Here is a 15986-nt window from a genome sequence, read left to right on the forward strand (position 1 = left end):
CGAGGGCAACTCACCGTCACAATACACGGCCACTAAAAGTAATTTGTGTCTCTTTTTAGAAGGTTCTTTCCATGATGCTGGAAAGAACCTTCTAAAAGACAATCGGAGCCTAAAAAGAGACATAATTTACTTTTAGTGGAGAGGGAAGATAGGGGCAGTCCCGTTCTGGAAAACTATCTATGAGCGATTATTTCTGTCTGAGACATGATTTGTGATGTAAGGAGAACATTTTGATAACGCGGAGGTGGCTTGTTGCCTGGAGACAGTGAGGGTTGGAGAGAGGTGTGTCCTGGGACGAGTTTGCTAAGAAAGCGTAGCTCAGTGTATTACTTAAAATGTCACGGCTGAATACTTAGAGGATGTGGATGCCGTGGACAAGGTCTTTGAACTCAATGGCATTTATGGCAAATGGTGTTCAATAGTCACACATACATGGGAGATTAGGGAGGAAAAATACCCAAGTTACCCCTCTCCGAAATCTCAGCACTTATGTGAAACGAGCACAGAGGAACTGCTACTGATAGGAATGATGGACAGAACTACGAGCGTGTTTCCTTTTGAAAGGACTGTACGAAAGAAAACTGAGCATGACATTGAGGGGGGGGGGGGAAGGGGAGCGAAAAAAATTAAATAAAAATAAAAAGCCGTGGAGTGAACCCTTTAGTGAAGATAATTTTATCAAATGAAGAAAAAAATTTTTTCGCTTCCTCACTCGATCTGTGCTCTCCTATCACGGTGGACAGAATGACCACAGTGGCGTTCTTACTGTGGACAAACATCTGATCTTATTCCAGTGTCTTTGGGTAACTTCATCTTAACTGTGAACACGTGACAGACAAGCATGCCAAACATGGGGGCTGTACACCCTTGCTGCCTGAGTTCTGCCTCTGGGGCTGGAGGAGCTTGCATGGGTCTTTAAAATATTCTGTCTTAATTTATCCCATTATTTTTGATCTTGTCTCTGTTCCTCTGTGTATGTGTGTGTGTGTGTGTGTGTGTGGATGTGCGTGCGTGCGTGGGTGAGTGCGCGCCAGCGTGTGGACGAGCATGTGTCGTATCAGTGAGACATCTTTGTTTCACGGGTTGGGGGCAGTGCATAAAAGACAGTATTGTTTTGAGCCAAGTTTTTTAGTGTCCAGTTTTTTGGTACTATTTCATATTGTATTGTAGTAATACACAAGACTTTTCAACAATCTGTGGACATAAAGAAAGAAAAGGAAAAAAAAAAAGAAAAAAGGATATTAATGACATCTAGTGATGTACAGAATAATCCTTAGAAAAGGAATGAGTTATGAATATCTACATGTACCTGAATATTTAGCTCTTAAAACTAAAACAATTCAAACTAAAGGGATTATAGTCGCTTGTGTTGAAGTTAGAAGTGTTGCTAACAGTGTACAATAATAATAATAAAGGGGCCGATCTTTGTGGAGTTTGTCGTTGCAGCAAGCGGTGCAGGTTGCGCCTTTTATGAAATGCATTTCTGTGGTCACAGGCCGGCAGTGTGTCTGTCTCCCTCTCGTGGCGAGACGCAGCACTGCGGTCCACTCCTTCACGCTGTCTTTGGTTGGCATAGCAAACTGTGTGGTTGAATCATGTCGTGTGGTCCCGCCTAGTGAGGTGTTGAACTGTAGAGGAGAAAAATAACGCAGCGAGACACTCTAATCTACTATTGCATGGAAGTTTTCTGGTAATTTGACCCACTGTAATTCTTAGGAGAGGTTGTATAATGAAATGCATTGGCCATGTACGTATGTAATGTAAGATGACTTGTATACTTGTTCCAACTGTTTGTCTTATTTTTTATTACTTCACATGTCTGTGTGGTGAAATATTTCAATTTTTTGTATACTAAATACAAATGTATATGTAAGGCACTCTGCGTTCTGTCATGATTTGTTTTTTGTTTCTCTTTTACGATACATGTAAGAAGATGAAAGAAATGAGTAAAGTCAGCGGACTCGATTAAAATACTAACACGATGAATGAGAAAAGGAAAAGTGAACGCCAACGAGCAATCTGGTAAATATGATCAAACAAGTGTCGTTAGACGCTGGGTGCAGAGCTTTAGGAACAACTGCAAAACAAGATGCTGGGCTCACGGGAAAAAAGCTCCATGGACAAGAAGTCTGTTTTTACTAAAGCAACATTTGTCAAATTTAGCAGTGCTTTGGGTAATGTGATATTATTGCTTAAAAAGGTGCTAAATGTTAAATTCAGGGCAATAATATAGCAGAAAACAACTACTTGCTGTGTAAAGAGTGAATAAATCTGTTATATATATATATATATATATATATATATATATATATATATATATATATATATATATATATATATATATATATATATATATATATATATATATATATCTCTCTCTCTCTCTGTGCTCTTCATCTTGATCCTCAGTCAAACAATCGATAAGTCAGGAAATTAACTGATACCTATTTTGATAATCACTCATTTAATAAATAAAAACGTTTTCTGCTTTCATCTTATCCAATGGGAGGATTCGTTACTTTTATTTTGCTTGTGTGACTGTTCCTGAAATAAAATGAGCTATTTGAAGACTGGAGGCTTTACAATATCAATTTATTGAATTTAATTGATTAATCCAGAAAGTTAGTATTATTAGCGGCCGCCAGCTGGTTCTGAATATTCACATCTTTAACTGAGATTCAATGTATTCTGAATTGAAGCCCACCTTTTGTATTATGCACATTTTCCCAACTGTCAGCTGAGATCTGCTCCCTCTGAGGATAAGAAGATGCAGATAATGGATGGACTTTTACAACTCCAACTGATTCTCACTGGTTCCCAACCTATCGGCTTGTTTTCCATTCAAACTAAAACGGTATTTCACAAAACTAAATTATTGGAGAGAAGTAAGAGGATAAACCCTATAATTGGTAACATATTTGGAGTGTTGTCCTGTTCTGTTCTACTTCTGGCTTATAATAGTGAAACACCACATTTTCAATGATACAGAATGCTGCTGATGCCTCGGCCATTATGATCGTATCATCTGTGTAAAGTAGCGCATGTAATCTTAAATAAACCCTGACATCCAATAATACTCATCCACATACAGTAAATAACAAAGAAACAGTCTCCCATGCACAATAAATAAGCACAAATAACAGACAAAAGAGAGGATAAGAGGGTGAGTTTAATCAGGGAATCTGTATAATGCAGTGTGTGTGTGTGTGGTGTGTGTCGGCTCAGCAGGCCAGGAACCCTCCGTCCACCGGCAGGGTGACTCCATTGATCATGTTGCTCTTGTCACTCAGCAGGAATAAGATGGCGTTCACCACGTCCTCCACCTCTGCACGGACACACAGGGAGCTCAGTTAGCACGCGGGTCAACACACTGGTGAAGTGTATGCACTGCACAATTGTGTGCGTTTAAAACCCCATCCAAGTCCACAAACACACAATGGAGGGGAACCCACATTCCTGAATCCACATTCCTGAATGTGAATTCAACATCAGCCTCCTTTTCAGCCCCCTGGTACGAACCCTCCAAGAGACTGAGCAGTGGGAGCCCCCCTCCATGTGTCTTTGTAAAGAAGAGGAGAAGCTCAACTTAAGAGGGCAGTTCAAGATTCAGGAGGGGGGGTTAAGTTATGTTATGCCTAAAACCATCTACTGTATCCATAACGGTATCTGTGCAGTGGAACATGCATTGATTTGGTGAGAAGTGTATTTATCATGATATCATGGCTAATACTGTGTCTTTGTAGCCAAACATCTAGCAGGGTGCTAACGTAGCAGCTAGGTAGCTCAGGCTAACTAGCTGTGGCTCGGCGCGTGTGTGTGTGGGGAGGAGAGGGCCCCATCCCCCAATTATTACTGTGCACCCCTGCCTTTCACTCAACGCATGCTGGGATAGGTCCAGCAGATAATAAATACATAAACAATGGATGGGGATATGCATCGTTAAACAGTGAGTGGAAGAATTAAAAGAGGCTGTGTGTCAGCCGTGTGGACCGGGCACACAGTCGGTGTCTGACCTGCGAAGCGGCCCAGGGGGATGCGGCACAGCACGGTCTTGGCTTTTTCGGGGTCGCTCCAGCCCAGACGACCCATGTCAGTCATCACCACTGTGGGGTTCACACTGTTCACGCAGATCTGATCAGAACAACACTGGTACTTCAGTTCAAGCCACTATGGGACTTTGATAACAAACTAAAATACCTTGTTATGTTGGCTCATACTGTCACTATATCCTGACAGTAGTACATGAGAGAGATAATCTGTAAAACTCGTCAATAACAACATTAAACATCACATTATTTAACGGCAGAGACCAGGGCCCTGTTTCTCGTACCTGGCTAAACAAAGTCAAGCAAATGTCCTAATCTCCAACTTAAATTAGCGAGATGATTGACATCAGGCTATCTGGGTTTCTTCACGGCTGATCCGCGCTGAAACGGTCTCGTTAATTCTAGCCAGACGTCAGTCATCTGGATAAATGCGCGCGCCCGCTCCTCTTCAGAAGGGATAATAATGGAGCACTGACACCACGATGTTCTAACAGTACAATGGCAAATAAACTCAGAGGAACCTCTTTTTATTTCTCTAATGAGAAGCAGGAGATGATCATGAAGGCATATGAGGAAGTAAATACCGTAGTCATTCACAGCAAACGCATTGCAAATATTCCAACGTTTTTGCAACATTGTTGCCGTGAACGCAACTTTAACATCGCCCCCGCTGCGAGACATAAGCGTCGCAAATATATCAGACAAGTTAAATGCGTCAGTGTTGGGAAAATGTATCGGCTAATTTGAAGTGTTTCATCACCCAAATCAATCAGATTATATTTACGAATAAGTATATACTTATGAGGATATATGTACTGTATGCACGTATGAAGGCGGAAGGCGAAGCTCTCCATTTACTGGTCGGTCTATGTTCCAACCCTCACCTATGGTCACGAACTCTGGGTCGTGACCGAAAGAACGAGATCTCGAATACAAGCGGCCGAAATGAGCTTCCTCCGCAGGGTGGCCGGGCTCAGCCTTAGAGATAGGGTAAGGAGCTCGGACATCAGGAGGGAGCTTGGAGTCGAGTCGCTGCTCCTTCGTGTCGAAAGGAGTCAGCTGAGGTGGTTCGGGCATCTAGTCAGGATGCCTCCTGGACGCCTCCCATTAGAGGTTTTCCAGGCACGTCCAACTGGTGGGGGTCACGGGGAAGACCAAGGACACGCTGGAGGGATTATATCTCCCGGCTGGCCTTGGAACGCCTCGGGATCCCCCAGAATGAGCTGGAAAGTGTTGCGGGTGAGAGGGAAGCCTGGGTCGGCCTGCTGAACCTGCTGCCACCGCGACCCGACCCCGGATAAGCGGCTGATAATGGATGGATGGATGGATGCACATATGAATCGTGTATGTGTATATACATGTATGTGTAGATTACCATATAACTAGGAGTTTGAATATGTGTATGGGCGGATCAGTACGTATGTATTATTCATAATCAGAAATTCAATCAATTGAAGCAGTGAAAATAAATTGTGTGTGATTCTCTGTATTCTCATCACGATCACCTTAATCATGTTCTACAATAATTAGATGTATGGTGTATTAATAACACTGACATATAATTATAAGTGCTTTCAACACATCCATAAGTTTCTAAAGCACTAAAACGCAGCTGATAGTCTCTGTCTGTGAGACGGCCGATCGGCTGCGTCTGTGCTGATCAATGTCCGCGGCTCGAGGAGCTCATTTAAATAAATGATTCCTTGACGGCAGATCATCTGCTGCTACTCTATTTTCTCGCGGCGTTTGTTCATCACCCCCTTAAGTGCACCCCCTTTTTGGCTGTGTTGCTATGGTGATTTATCTAACCTTGCTTCGAGAAACCGAAAAGCTTGACCTACGTCATTTTATCCTGACAATTAGCCCGCTAACTGAGTAAGACAGGTACGAGAAACAGGGCCCAGATAGAAAGATTAAATTGTGATCATATTTAATATTCTGTTTTAAATACCATTTCACTGTTCTGTCATCATAAAAGAGACATTATGTAACATATGCAGAGCAGTAATCACTGTGGCTACTTGTGACAATTTTTAAATGATGCTAAACTATGGTTTAAACGGTTGGTGGTGGAGTTAAGGGTGTTGACAGCTGAGTGGAAGAAACTGTTCCCGAGCCTGCTGGTCCTGGAACGGAGGTTTCTATAGCGCCTCCCAGAGGGGAGGAGGGCAAACAGTCTATGGCTGGGGTGAGTGCTGTCCCTGGCAATGCTGTGCGCCCTCCGCAGGCAGCACTTGAGGTGGATGGTCTCAATGGCAGGGAGTGGAGTACCGGTGATGCGTTGGGCGGTTTTCACCACCCTCTGTAGAGCTTCAAGCCTAATCTATGGTTCTCCGTCAGGTCGACGGCGTAGCTACGCCGTACCTACGCCGTACCTACGCCGTACCTACGCCGTACCTACGCCGTACCTACGCCGTACCTACACCGTACCTACGCCGTACCTACGCCGTACCTACGCCGTACCTACGCCGTACCTACGCCGTACCTACGCCGTACCTACGCCGTACCTACGCCGTACCTACCTATTGGTCCGCTCAGAACGTAATTTCCGGCAGTTGCTTTTTCCCCTTTTGAGGGTATTTACATCCAAATCAGGTGAACGGTGTAGGAACTACAACACATTAAAATGTGGCCACCCTCTTTTTAAGGGACCAAAAGTAATTGGACAAATTAATATAACGGTCATAAATTTAATTGTTACTTTTAATACTTTGTTGAAAATCCTTTGTAGTCAATGGAGTCTGGATTCTATAGACATCAACAGACGCTGGGTTTCGTCCCTGGTGATGCTCTGCCAGGGCTCTACTTCAACCGTCTTCAGTTCCTGCTGGTTCTTGGGGCATTGTCCCTTCAGTTTTGTCTCCAGCAAGTGAAATGCATGCTCAATTGGATTCAGGTCAGGTGGTTGACTTGGCCATTGCAGAACATTTCACTTCTTTGCCTTAAAAACCTCCTTGGTTACTTTCGCAGTATGCTTCGGGTCATTGTCCATCTGCACTGTGAAGCGCCGTCCAATGAGTTCTGAAGCATTTGGCTGAATATGAGCAGATAATATTGCCGAAACACTTTACCAAATTCATCCTGCTGCTTTTGTCAGCAGTCACATCATCAATAAATACAAGGGAACCAGTTCCATTGGCAGCCATACATGCCCACGCCATAACACTACCTCCACCATGCTTCACTGATGAGGTGGTATGCTTTGGATCATGAGCAGTTCCTTTCCTTCTCCATACTCTTCTCTTCCCATTCTGGTACAAGTGTATCTTTGTCTCATCTGTCCATAGGATGTTCTTCCAGAACTGTACAGGCTCTTTTAGATGTTTTTTGGCAAACTCTAATCTCGTCTTCCTGTTTTTGAGGCTCACCAATGGTTTATATATTGTGGTGAACCTTCTGTATTTACTTTGGTGAAGTCTTCTCTTGATTGTCGAGTTTGACACAGATACACCTACTTCCTGGAGAGTGTTCTTATATGGCCAACTGTTGTGAAGGGGTTTTTCTTCACCAGGGAAATGATTCTTCTGTCATCCAACACAGTTGTCTCCCGTGTCTTCCGGGTCTTTTGGTGTTGCTTAGCTCACCAGTCCGTTCTTTCTTCTTAAGAATGTACCAAACAGTTGATTTGGCCACACCAAATGTGTTTGCTATCTCTCTGATGGTTTTGTTTCGATTTTTCATCCTAATGATGGCTTGCTTCACTGATAGGGACAGCTCTTTGGACTTCATATTGATAGTTGACCACAACAGATTCCAAACACAAATACCACACCTGAAATGAACTCTAAACCTACTCCTTAGACCTAGATCTATTCCTTGTAAATGAAAAAACGAGGGAATTACACACACCTGACCTTGGAACAGCTGAGCAGCCAATTGTCCAATTACTTTTGGTCCCTTAAAAAGAGGGTGGCCACATTTGAATTTGTTGTAGTTCCTACACCGTTCACTAGATTTGGATGTAAATACCCTCAAATTAAAGCTGGAAGTCTGCACTTAAAGCACATCTTTACATTTCAACTCCATTGTTGTGGTGTACAGAGCCAAAATAATGACAAATGTGTCCAAATATTTATGGACCTGACTGTCAATTATTATAATGACCAAATAATCAAAGAAGGTGCCATGCTGTGAAGCTAGAGGGTACCTGGTGGGGTCCCAGCTCCAGAGCCATCACTTTAGTCAGTATGTCCAGGGCTCCTTTAGTGGCACCTGAACCAGGACAGGAACACAAAGAACACCTGGCTCTGTCGTGGAAAGCTGTAAGGGTCTCAGGAAATATTGATAAACTTGAGTATCCAGATATTATGTTTTCCCAATTGTGGTACTATTATGATTATCAAAACCCTATTGATTTTTAATGAGTAGTTTACATGAAAAGGTTGGATTTTAGAGGGCCTGTGATTAATGAAAAGCAGATCCTTGACTCAGATTCTATGCATATGGCAGAGTGTTTTTTATACTATGACAATGGATGTAAATTTTTTTTAAATATATCGCCTTGCTTACAATTGCGCAATATATTGCAATCTATTACACAGCTCTGTTGAATGCTTGATTCAGCAGCAGATACCTCTGCTATGGATAACAGACCGCTGCTATAGGCACAGTGCTGACCTTCTTACACAGCAAGAGGACTATTTCTTTGAGCAGATGCAATAAAAACATTTCTCAATATATATTTCTTTATATTGTCAATTTATTGATCTCTTCAGTAATAATAATGTACAGTGAGTGGGGCATTATGGGAAATGAACCCCTGCAGGGTGATTCAAGTCCTACTCATTTTGCAACAATGAGCGGCTTGCTGTGTATTATCCCTCACATGCTGAGCGTGACCCCTCTATTATGACACGTATCATATCACCAGACTCATGCCAGTACAAAGCGCTGGTTAGCAGGCTTATCCACTGGGACAAATGCATACCACTGAGGAGCTCCACAAGTTGTTAAACTTACAAGTTGTTAAACATTTACTCTGGCTCTCTGTACTTTGTAACCATTGTGGACTCAGGCTGCCTGAGGGGTGAATGAGTACCCCAGAGGGCAAGTAGGTTATAGCTACAACGCTCACAATGCAACATTGCACATAAAAAGTGCCGCCGCTCTGACCATCCTTAAATGGTGATTTGAATGGGAATGTCCATTCTACTCAGTCTATTTCTATGCATGGACCCAAGCTGTTGAAATGTACCGAACCCCTCCAACAGCTACTTCCATTAGGAAAGGCTGCAGGTGAATGCTGCACGGCGGCTCCTCTGTTACTCACAGTAGACGGCATGGTCTCTGAGGGCGCACTGCGAGGCCTGGCTGGACACGTTGACGATAGAGCCTCCTGACCCTCTGGCCTTCATCCCACGGGCCACTATCTTACCACAGAGACAGAGCTCCATTGGATTCAACAGGAGCAGTTTGACTAAGCAGACATTTAATCATTCATTCATTCATTCAATCATTCAATCATAAAACCATTGATACGCCGCTCGTCCATTACAGGAGATGTATTTTAAGTCTTGTTGAACATATTGTACTGTCCCTGAGTTAACCGTTAATGTTTAGCTCAGCAAAACATCTACTCACAAAAAAAAAGAAAAGACACCAAAGAACGAACTGAAAATCAAAAATGTAGGACATGCAGGTGCAGTGATGTGGATGTAAGCCATTTTTATACCTGGGAGACATGCAATACGGCTTTCACATTCACATTGAATGACCTGGAGATGAAAGACACCATAGAACATAAACATAACAGGTTGCCACGTGACAACAAAGTATTCAATGACTATTTTCCTGCTGCAGCTTCCTAGTTCAAAATCATCAAAGAATCCCGTATTTGGTCTTACTGGTCAAACTGGTCGGGCGTGACCTCCAGAAACGACTGCAGACTGGCGCAGGCAGCATTATTCACCAGCAGATCGATGGGGCCGACGTCCTGCAGAGCTGCTTCCGTGGCCCCCCAGTCTGCCAGGTCTACACACACCGGGGTGATGGACGCACACTGTGACAGGAAGTCAACGCCAGACATGTCGGTGCAGATAATAGAGGGGGGACATGAAGGAGAAGAGGAGGAAAAACTGTAACGTTTTAATGTGATTTCATTAGATTAAAAAGGACAAGAACACAACATATTGTCTAAACCCTACATGTCTTGTTTTTTTTATATTTATTTTGTCTATACTGACTCACAAAGCTGTATACAAAGGTTGACTAACACAACAAATCTACTTGAAAGGTTTAGGGAAAGTTGTGGTTTGAGATACAATATGTATATATCTTACATAAAATAACCACGTTTGTTACGTAACTGGAGTGAGCAAAGGTCGTATGAGGGTGTACACATAGGTTCTGTGAGGATGTCTGCATACCACCAATTTAGTGTGACCTCGGTTTTACTCCCAAAATGGTCGCAGAGTGTTTTTACTGTCTGCTTGGAGGAAGCCTTCCACACATGTGCAGTAGACCGCTATGCTATGCTACAAATTGGCAGTAAGCGGACGTCCGCGTCCCTCCGATGATGAAATGTACATCACACGGGGACCCTCGCGGACACGCTGAAGCCCAGTGCCGATCCTTCGGTTCTCCCTCAGGGAAGCGCTGTAAGCTCGGTCTGTACTGTTGTCGTTGTCGGCACTGTTAGCACCGTTAGCTTATAGTCGATGACACATTCTTTTTTAGTTTGATTAATTTTGACTATTTATAGATTAAATTGTTTCCAACTTCATCCAAGTTGTTACTGGGGACTCTCCTATTGACATCTCTGATGCATCAGATTGCTATCTGGAAACTAAACAATATGAAGGCTCATATCAGCCAAAGTCTGTTTCAGGTAATGAAACCCAGATGAAATATTTTATCCCTCAAACAACCAACTTTGTAGAAATAGAACTGTCTTGATTTGTCAGATGACGGGAAGGTTTTGGGTCTTAACACAGGAATCTCTACCACCCCATCACATGTAAAGTCAAAAGTCAAAAGTAAGCGCAGTACCTCCTGCAGCAGACTGTCGAGGTCGGCCTGCGTGCGTGTGACCGCCGTCACCTTTGCCCCGCAGTGTGCCAGAGCCAGAGCTGTGTCCCTGCCAATGCCTGAGACACAAAACATCCATAAACACAAATACTTATTACAGAGGGCGCTGCCGCTGTGACACACATTCCACACATGTCCAGGCTCCGCCACACTGCGCTCCAGGAACAAAGCACTTCGTTCTTTTCTGTGTTGGAGCTGACGAGACTCTTTGAGGGGAACTGAGATGCATCACAGACTGTAACAGTTTCACTTCACATTCGTTTTTATCAGCCCCGCTTTTATCAATTTTTTTTGTAACGGTCATGTTCACCTTTAAGTCATTTAGCATTTAATAAATGATTTATAACTCACTATAATGTTGTTGTAAGCAGATGTAAGGATGGTTAGCGCTTCAATTGTCCACAATTAGAACTTATATGAAGACATATTTGAAGTCATTACAAGTGTTTCACGTTATTGTCATTCCTTCTCTTTACACGTCATACTGGGTGTCTACAGAAGGAGTTATATTTATGAACACATACATTAATAAACACTTCTGCTCACAACTATATTATAGTGTTATAAAGCATGTATTTCATGTTTACTGCTCATAACAAGGTAAATAAGGGAGCACCATGTGTGAAACTCACCATGAGCAAGTCATGATACATTTTGCATGAAATTGTGAAAACTAATAAAAACATTTAGCTGCTTCTTATTCAGACCAAACTGTGTCTGGAGCACAATGTGATTTAGATGTCCTCGTCTGTTTGTCTGACTGCAGGACGAACTTCTCTTTATGGGCAGGGGTCCTAAACCTTTCCCCTAGAGGGCAAAACATTACTGGTGGGCCACGGGCCAAAAGAACACACCTGTTGTGTTGTTTAACGCAAAATAGTACGAGGATCCTGAGTTAAGTAACCTCACTCTCGCCAAATTGACATCCAGAGCAAACTTGAACTGCCATGATTGGATTATGAAACATAATGAATTAGGGATCCTACGCATAGAGCATTTTGACAAAAATCTCACAAAAATAAAACAGTGGTCCTATTCTACATATTTAAATTCCTGTTTTTTCTCACTAAAAACATCTGGTTGGCCAAATCGAACCTCTTAGCGAACCACTGTCCTGTCCGCGGTTACGTGCACGTACACTGCACGTGCACTGTACAGTGCACACTTGAGACAATCGCCTTCGATACTACGAGTGCGGCAAAGCGTTAGAAAGCTACGATTCTTGGGATTCTAACCATCTGAGCACCGAGTGTATTCAAAATGGAGGCTGAATTCTAACCTTTCAAATGAATCCCCACTTGAACCAATAGGCGCTTCATGTCCTGAATTACAGGCTACACTAGCCAACGAGAGTCCACGTTGAAGTACAGGGTCTGCCTCTTCTTCCACATATGGGTCAAGCCTGTCACGTCATACGGCTCGGATGACAGACGTTTCGTATAGCCAATGAAATTGCGCAAAAAAAACGAATACAAACTTGAGGGGGTGGGGATATGCAGAACAGGCTTCATGAGAACAGACAGCTGCAGACAGATTCAGCTGTTTGTCATTGAATAAGCACAACAATGCATTTATACTTAATTTACTCTGTCAGCAATACTGGTAAAAATATGAATTGTACCTCTATAAGTTTGCAAGACTATAAGCCTTTTTAATAGGTATATAGTATATACATCAGAAAAACATGTGTAAAATATTCATTTTCTGTGGGATTGTTATTGGCTTTTTACGGCGGAAATAAAAACCTTAAACGTTAGTATGTTCAAACTTATATAACTCAGTGTCCGCAGCACTTGAAGTGATTCTGACTATTGAGGGGGGAAAGCTTCAGAGTGTTACCTTTCAAAAGAGACTAAGACCATGCATTTACTCCAAATAGTTCAAGTACAGCTTGCAGTTTACTTTGGGTAGTACTGGATAGGCGTTTTAGGCAAATTGTACAGGAACGCTAAGAGGTTTTAAGATGGGCCAACTTTGGCTGCAGAGGATCTAGTTGTTACAGCAGCCTGCTGGTGTCGCTGCAGGCTCAGAATACACGTCTCGTGAGAGTGCTGATGTTTCGCGGAAATTTTACCTTTTCCCGCTCCGGTGACCAGAGCGCGTTTGCCCGCAAATGAGACGTCCATGGTCGGTCAAGTCCTCGGAGATCAGCTGCAGACTGACGCACAGTTAAAAACACACTGACGAGAGGCGACCAGTCACGTGGCAGGACAGGGCACTTCTTCTGCACAGTCGAGCTAAACTGCGCTGCAACTTCCTGATCTTTCTCCTATATCCGCCACGTGTTCTCTGCATCCAAGCCGATCATACGTGGTGTTTTGCGGCTGTAAAACTGCGAGGATCCGCTGGGCGGCGGACGCAGCGGTCGATCCGCGGTGCAGGGAGCAGGAAGCGACGTGTCTGTGTCCCTCCGCGGAAATAAGTTAAAGAATGAATGGTCTTCAACTCAGTCCTGCACAATCACTGTACACGCACACACCTAAAGTTCTGTACTACTTGAGGTACAATCACCAGGTACTTGTACTTTATTATTCTACTCTACATTCTTGCCTCTGTTCAGAGGGAAATACAAGTAAGTATATATATATACATACACACACATATGTTATATGTATATGCAGAGGTATTGAGGTATTATATGCGGAGGTATTGAGCTGATAATAGTTATATATATATATATATATATATATATATATATATATATATATATATATATATATATATATATATATATATACATACACACACACACGAACTACATTAATTTTAGTTTGAGCTCTTGATTGAGATTGTGAATAAAAAACATAACACATTTAATGTATCTTTAAAGGTGAAACTATCCAGCTGTATACAAAGTTATTAAAATGAGCTTCACCAGCGGTGATTAATGCATCAATAATTATGATCCGGTAATATAATATCTATCATTTTGTATTCATAATAATGATGCATCTGAAGATATTTAGATACTTATTGATCCGATTGTTCCTGGTTTTACTTAAACAGGTTATTGTTGCTTGTGTTTAGACATTTCATAACTACAGATTCTTTTGTTGAATACAAAAAGAAGGTTTTGGAGAATTTGTCTTTTAATATTCCCAAAAATAGGTTTGAGTTTGTGTATCATAAATCCAAATAAGCTCCCAGTTCTGATTCAGAACAAATACAACATTTTATCATGATTAACTCATCCCTTCTTTCATATTCCTGGTAAAAATTCTACAAATAGAAAACAGCTATAACAGTTTTATTGTTATTAAAACATAAAAATACATCTGTGGTAAAGGGTTTGCAAAAACACTCTCACTCAGTCTCACCCACTGACCTGCAGTGGAACATGTGCTCCGGGTTTTGGATCATAGTTTTGTGTGCAAAAAGGTGTTTCACACAACAAAAATTCCAGGCAGAAAAGGAGCGCCACAGGAGTGAGTCCTAAAACCCACGAATGAGTCAGCATGTCTTGCAGGTTTCCTCATCTTGGTCGTTAAAGACATTGGTAAATGTTTCTCCCATGAATAGAGAAGCTTTTCCGCGACTTAAAAAAAAACGGTGGTTTTATCTAAAAAAGAAAAAAATTATCTTACCGAGTAGAACATGTAAGCATTATAAAAGTGAATTTGCCACAAAGCTTATTTTCTGCAATAGTACAAACATTTTAATCGCCATTTGCTTTTTGTTGAGGGAACCAGTGGTAAGTGAACTGCAGCCTTGGATACCGTGTCTGGCTGGTGCCGGAGTCCTTGGAGCCAATGAACCAGCTTGAGGTCAGCAGACCAGCATAGCTACTCAGCTAGCAGTCATTGCTCCTCCCGAGAGTCTTCCGCACGCTGCCAGCTTCACAGCTATGAGTGCTAACAACAGCCATGTTTGTTGTTTATTCATAATGATAATTTTTAGGGGAGTGGCTTTGGCAGGAGGCCAGAAAGGGCTGTGTCTGGCTGCTAACGCTAGCCATGTTGCTAAAGCTAGCTATGCTAGCTAACACCAGCTGCCAGAAACAAACGTTGAAGAATCATGGTCCATTGTGCGGTCAACAGGAAACTTGACCTGGTGGCAGTACCAAACGAAAGGTAAGCGGTCACTCACATCATTGGCATCCCTCTTTGGGGACCATGGAAGTCCACACATAGTTTCATAACAAGGTGGTTGAGGCTCCAATAACTCCAACAAAACGAATCATCTCCTCCTTAAAGAAGCACGTGCAGAGCGAAGACTACAACTGATGCAAAGACAGAATACAAAAGACAGTTCACTCATATTCACGCCAACACTGTAACATGTAACTACGGCAACATACAGAAAGTGTCAAGATCAAAGTAGTGCAAAACCATAAAGATGGGCCTGTTAGAAATGGCCTAATACAAGGAAAAGGCATGGAAGAGTCAGAAATAAAAACGTCCGCTTAATGTTTGAGACCAAAGAATTCTGATCAACCCAATACATAATCAGACTCTTCAAAAAAATTAAATAAAGTAGCTCAACAATCTCTCATTCTAAAGAAACTATCTGTATTTCATATAGACTTTGGGGTGACACGCCAACAAAAAGAAAAAGTTTAAGTGTTTAAACACTCAAACATCCATGCCCTCACAAACAGAGTAGGGGACTCACAGCAATAATACTGTGGGGTCCTTCACATACTGTAACCGGGCCCATTCTGCTACTCTACAGGTGGAGTCAAACCACAGTGCACAGAGCCATATAATATAATAGTTCCTTCATTAAACCCATGACCAAGGTAGGAAGTAGAAAGCGAAGAAGTACCTCGAAATGTGGCACCTGAACTGTATACCGACGCATTCCTCAGCGCCTGGAAGAAACGCACTAGGCTTTTAGCTCACTGCGTAAACCCACACGCATCCAGTCAACGTGGATGGGTGGGAAATTCTCCTGGTTGAATCATTAACAAAAAAA

At 42.4% G+C, this 15986-nt stretch overlaps 1 protein-coding gene across 3 annotated transcripts; it reads right to left on the reverse strand.

Annotated features, from left to right (window-relative positions):
* Positions 1-3167: 3167 nt before the first annotated feature.
* On the reverse strand, positions 3168-13268 carry dcxr (dicarbonyl/L-xylulose reductase). Of its 3 annotated transcripts, none has more exons than XM_079236365.1 (8): positions 13147-13268; positions 11034-11131; positions 9890-10044; positions 9718-9760; positions 9316-9415; positions 8194-8258; positions 4014-4131; positions 3168-3325 (listed from the first exon to the last, which is right to left on the reverse strand). In XM_079236365.1, the coding sequence occupies exons 1-8, from the start codon at positions 13196-13198 to the stop codon at positions 3222-3224; spliced, it is 735 nt and encodes a 244-aa protein (XP_079092491.1). In that variant the 5' UTR covers positions 13199-13268; the 3' UTR covers positions 3168-3221. The 3 variants fall into 3 exon arrangements, with proteins under 3 accessions (XP_079092491.1, XP_079092489.1, XP_079092490.1); XM_079236363.1 differs by having other exon boundaries at positions 8194-8306; XM_079236364.1 differs by lacking the exon at positions 13147-13268 and adding an exon at positions 12352-12394 and having other exon boundaries at positions 8194-8306.
* Positions 13269-15986: the final 2718 nt, after the last annotated feature.

The sequence above is a fragment of the Taurulus bubalis genome, assembly GCF_910589615.1.
Source record: "Taurulus bubalis genome assembly, chromosome: 2".
In the NCBI taxonomy this organism is placed as follows: domain Eukaryota; kingdom Metazoa; phylum Chordata; class Actinopteri; order Perciformes; family Cottidae; genus Taurulus; species Taurulus bubalis.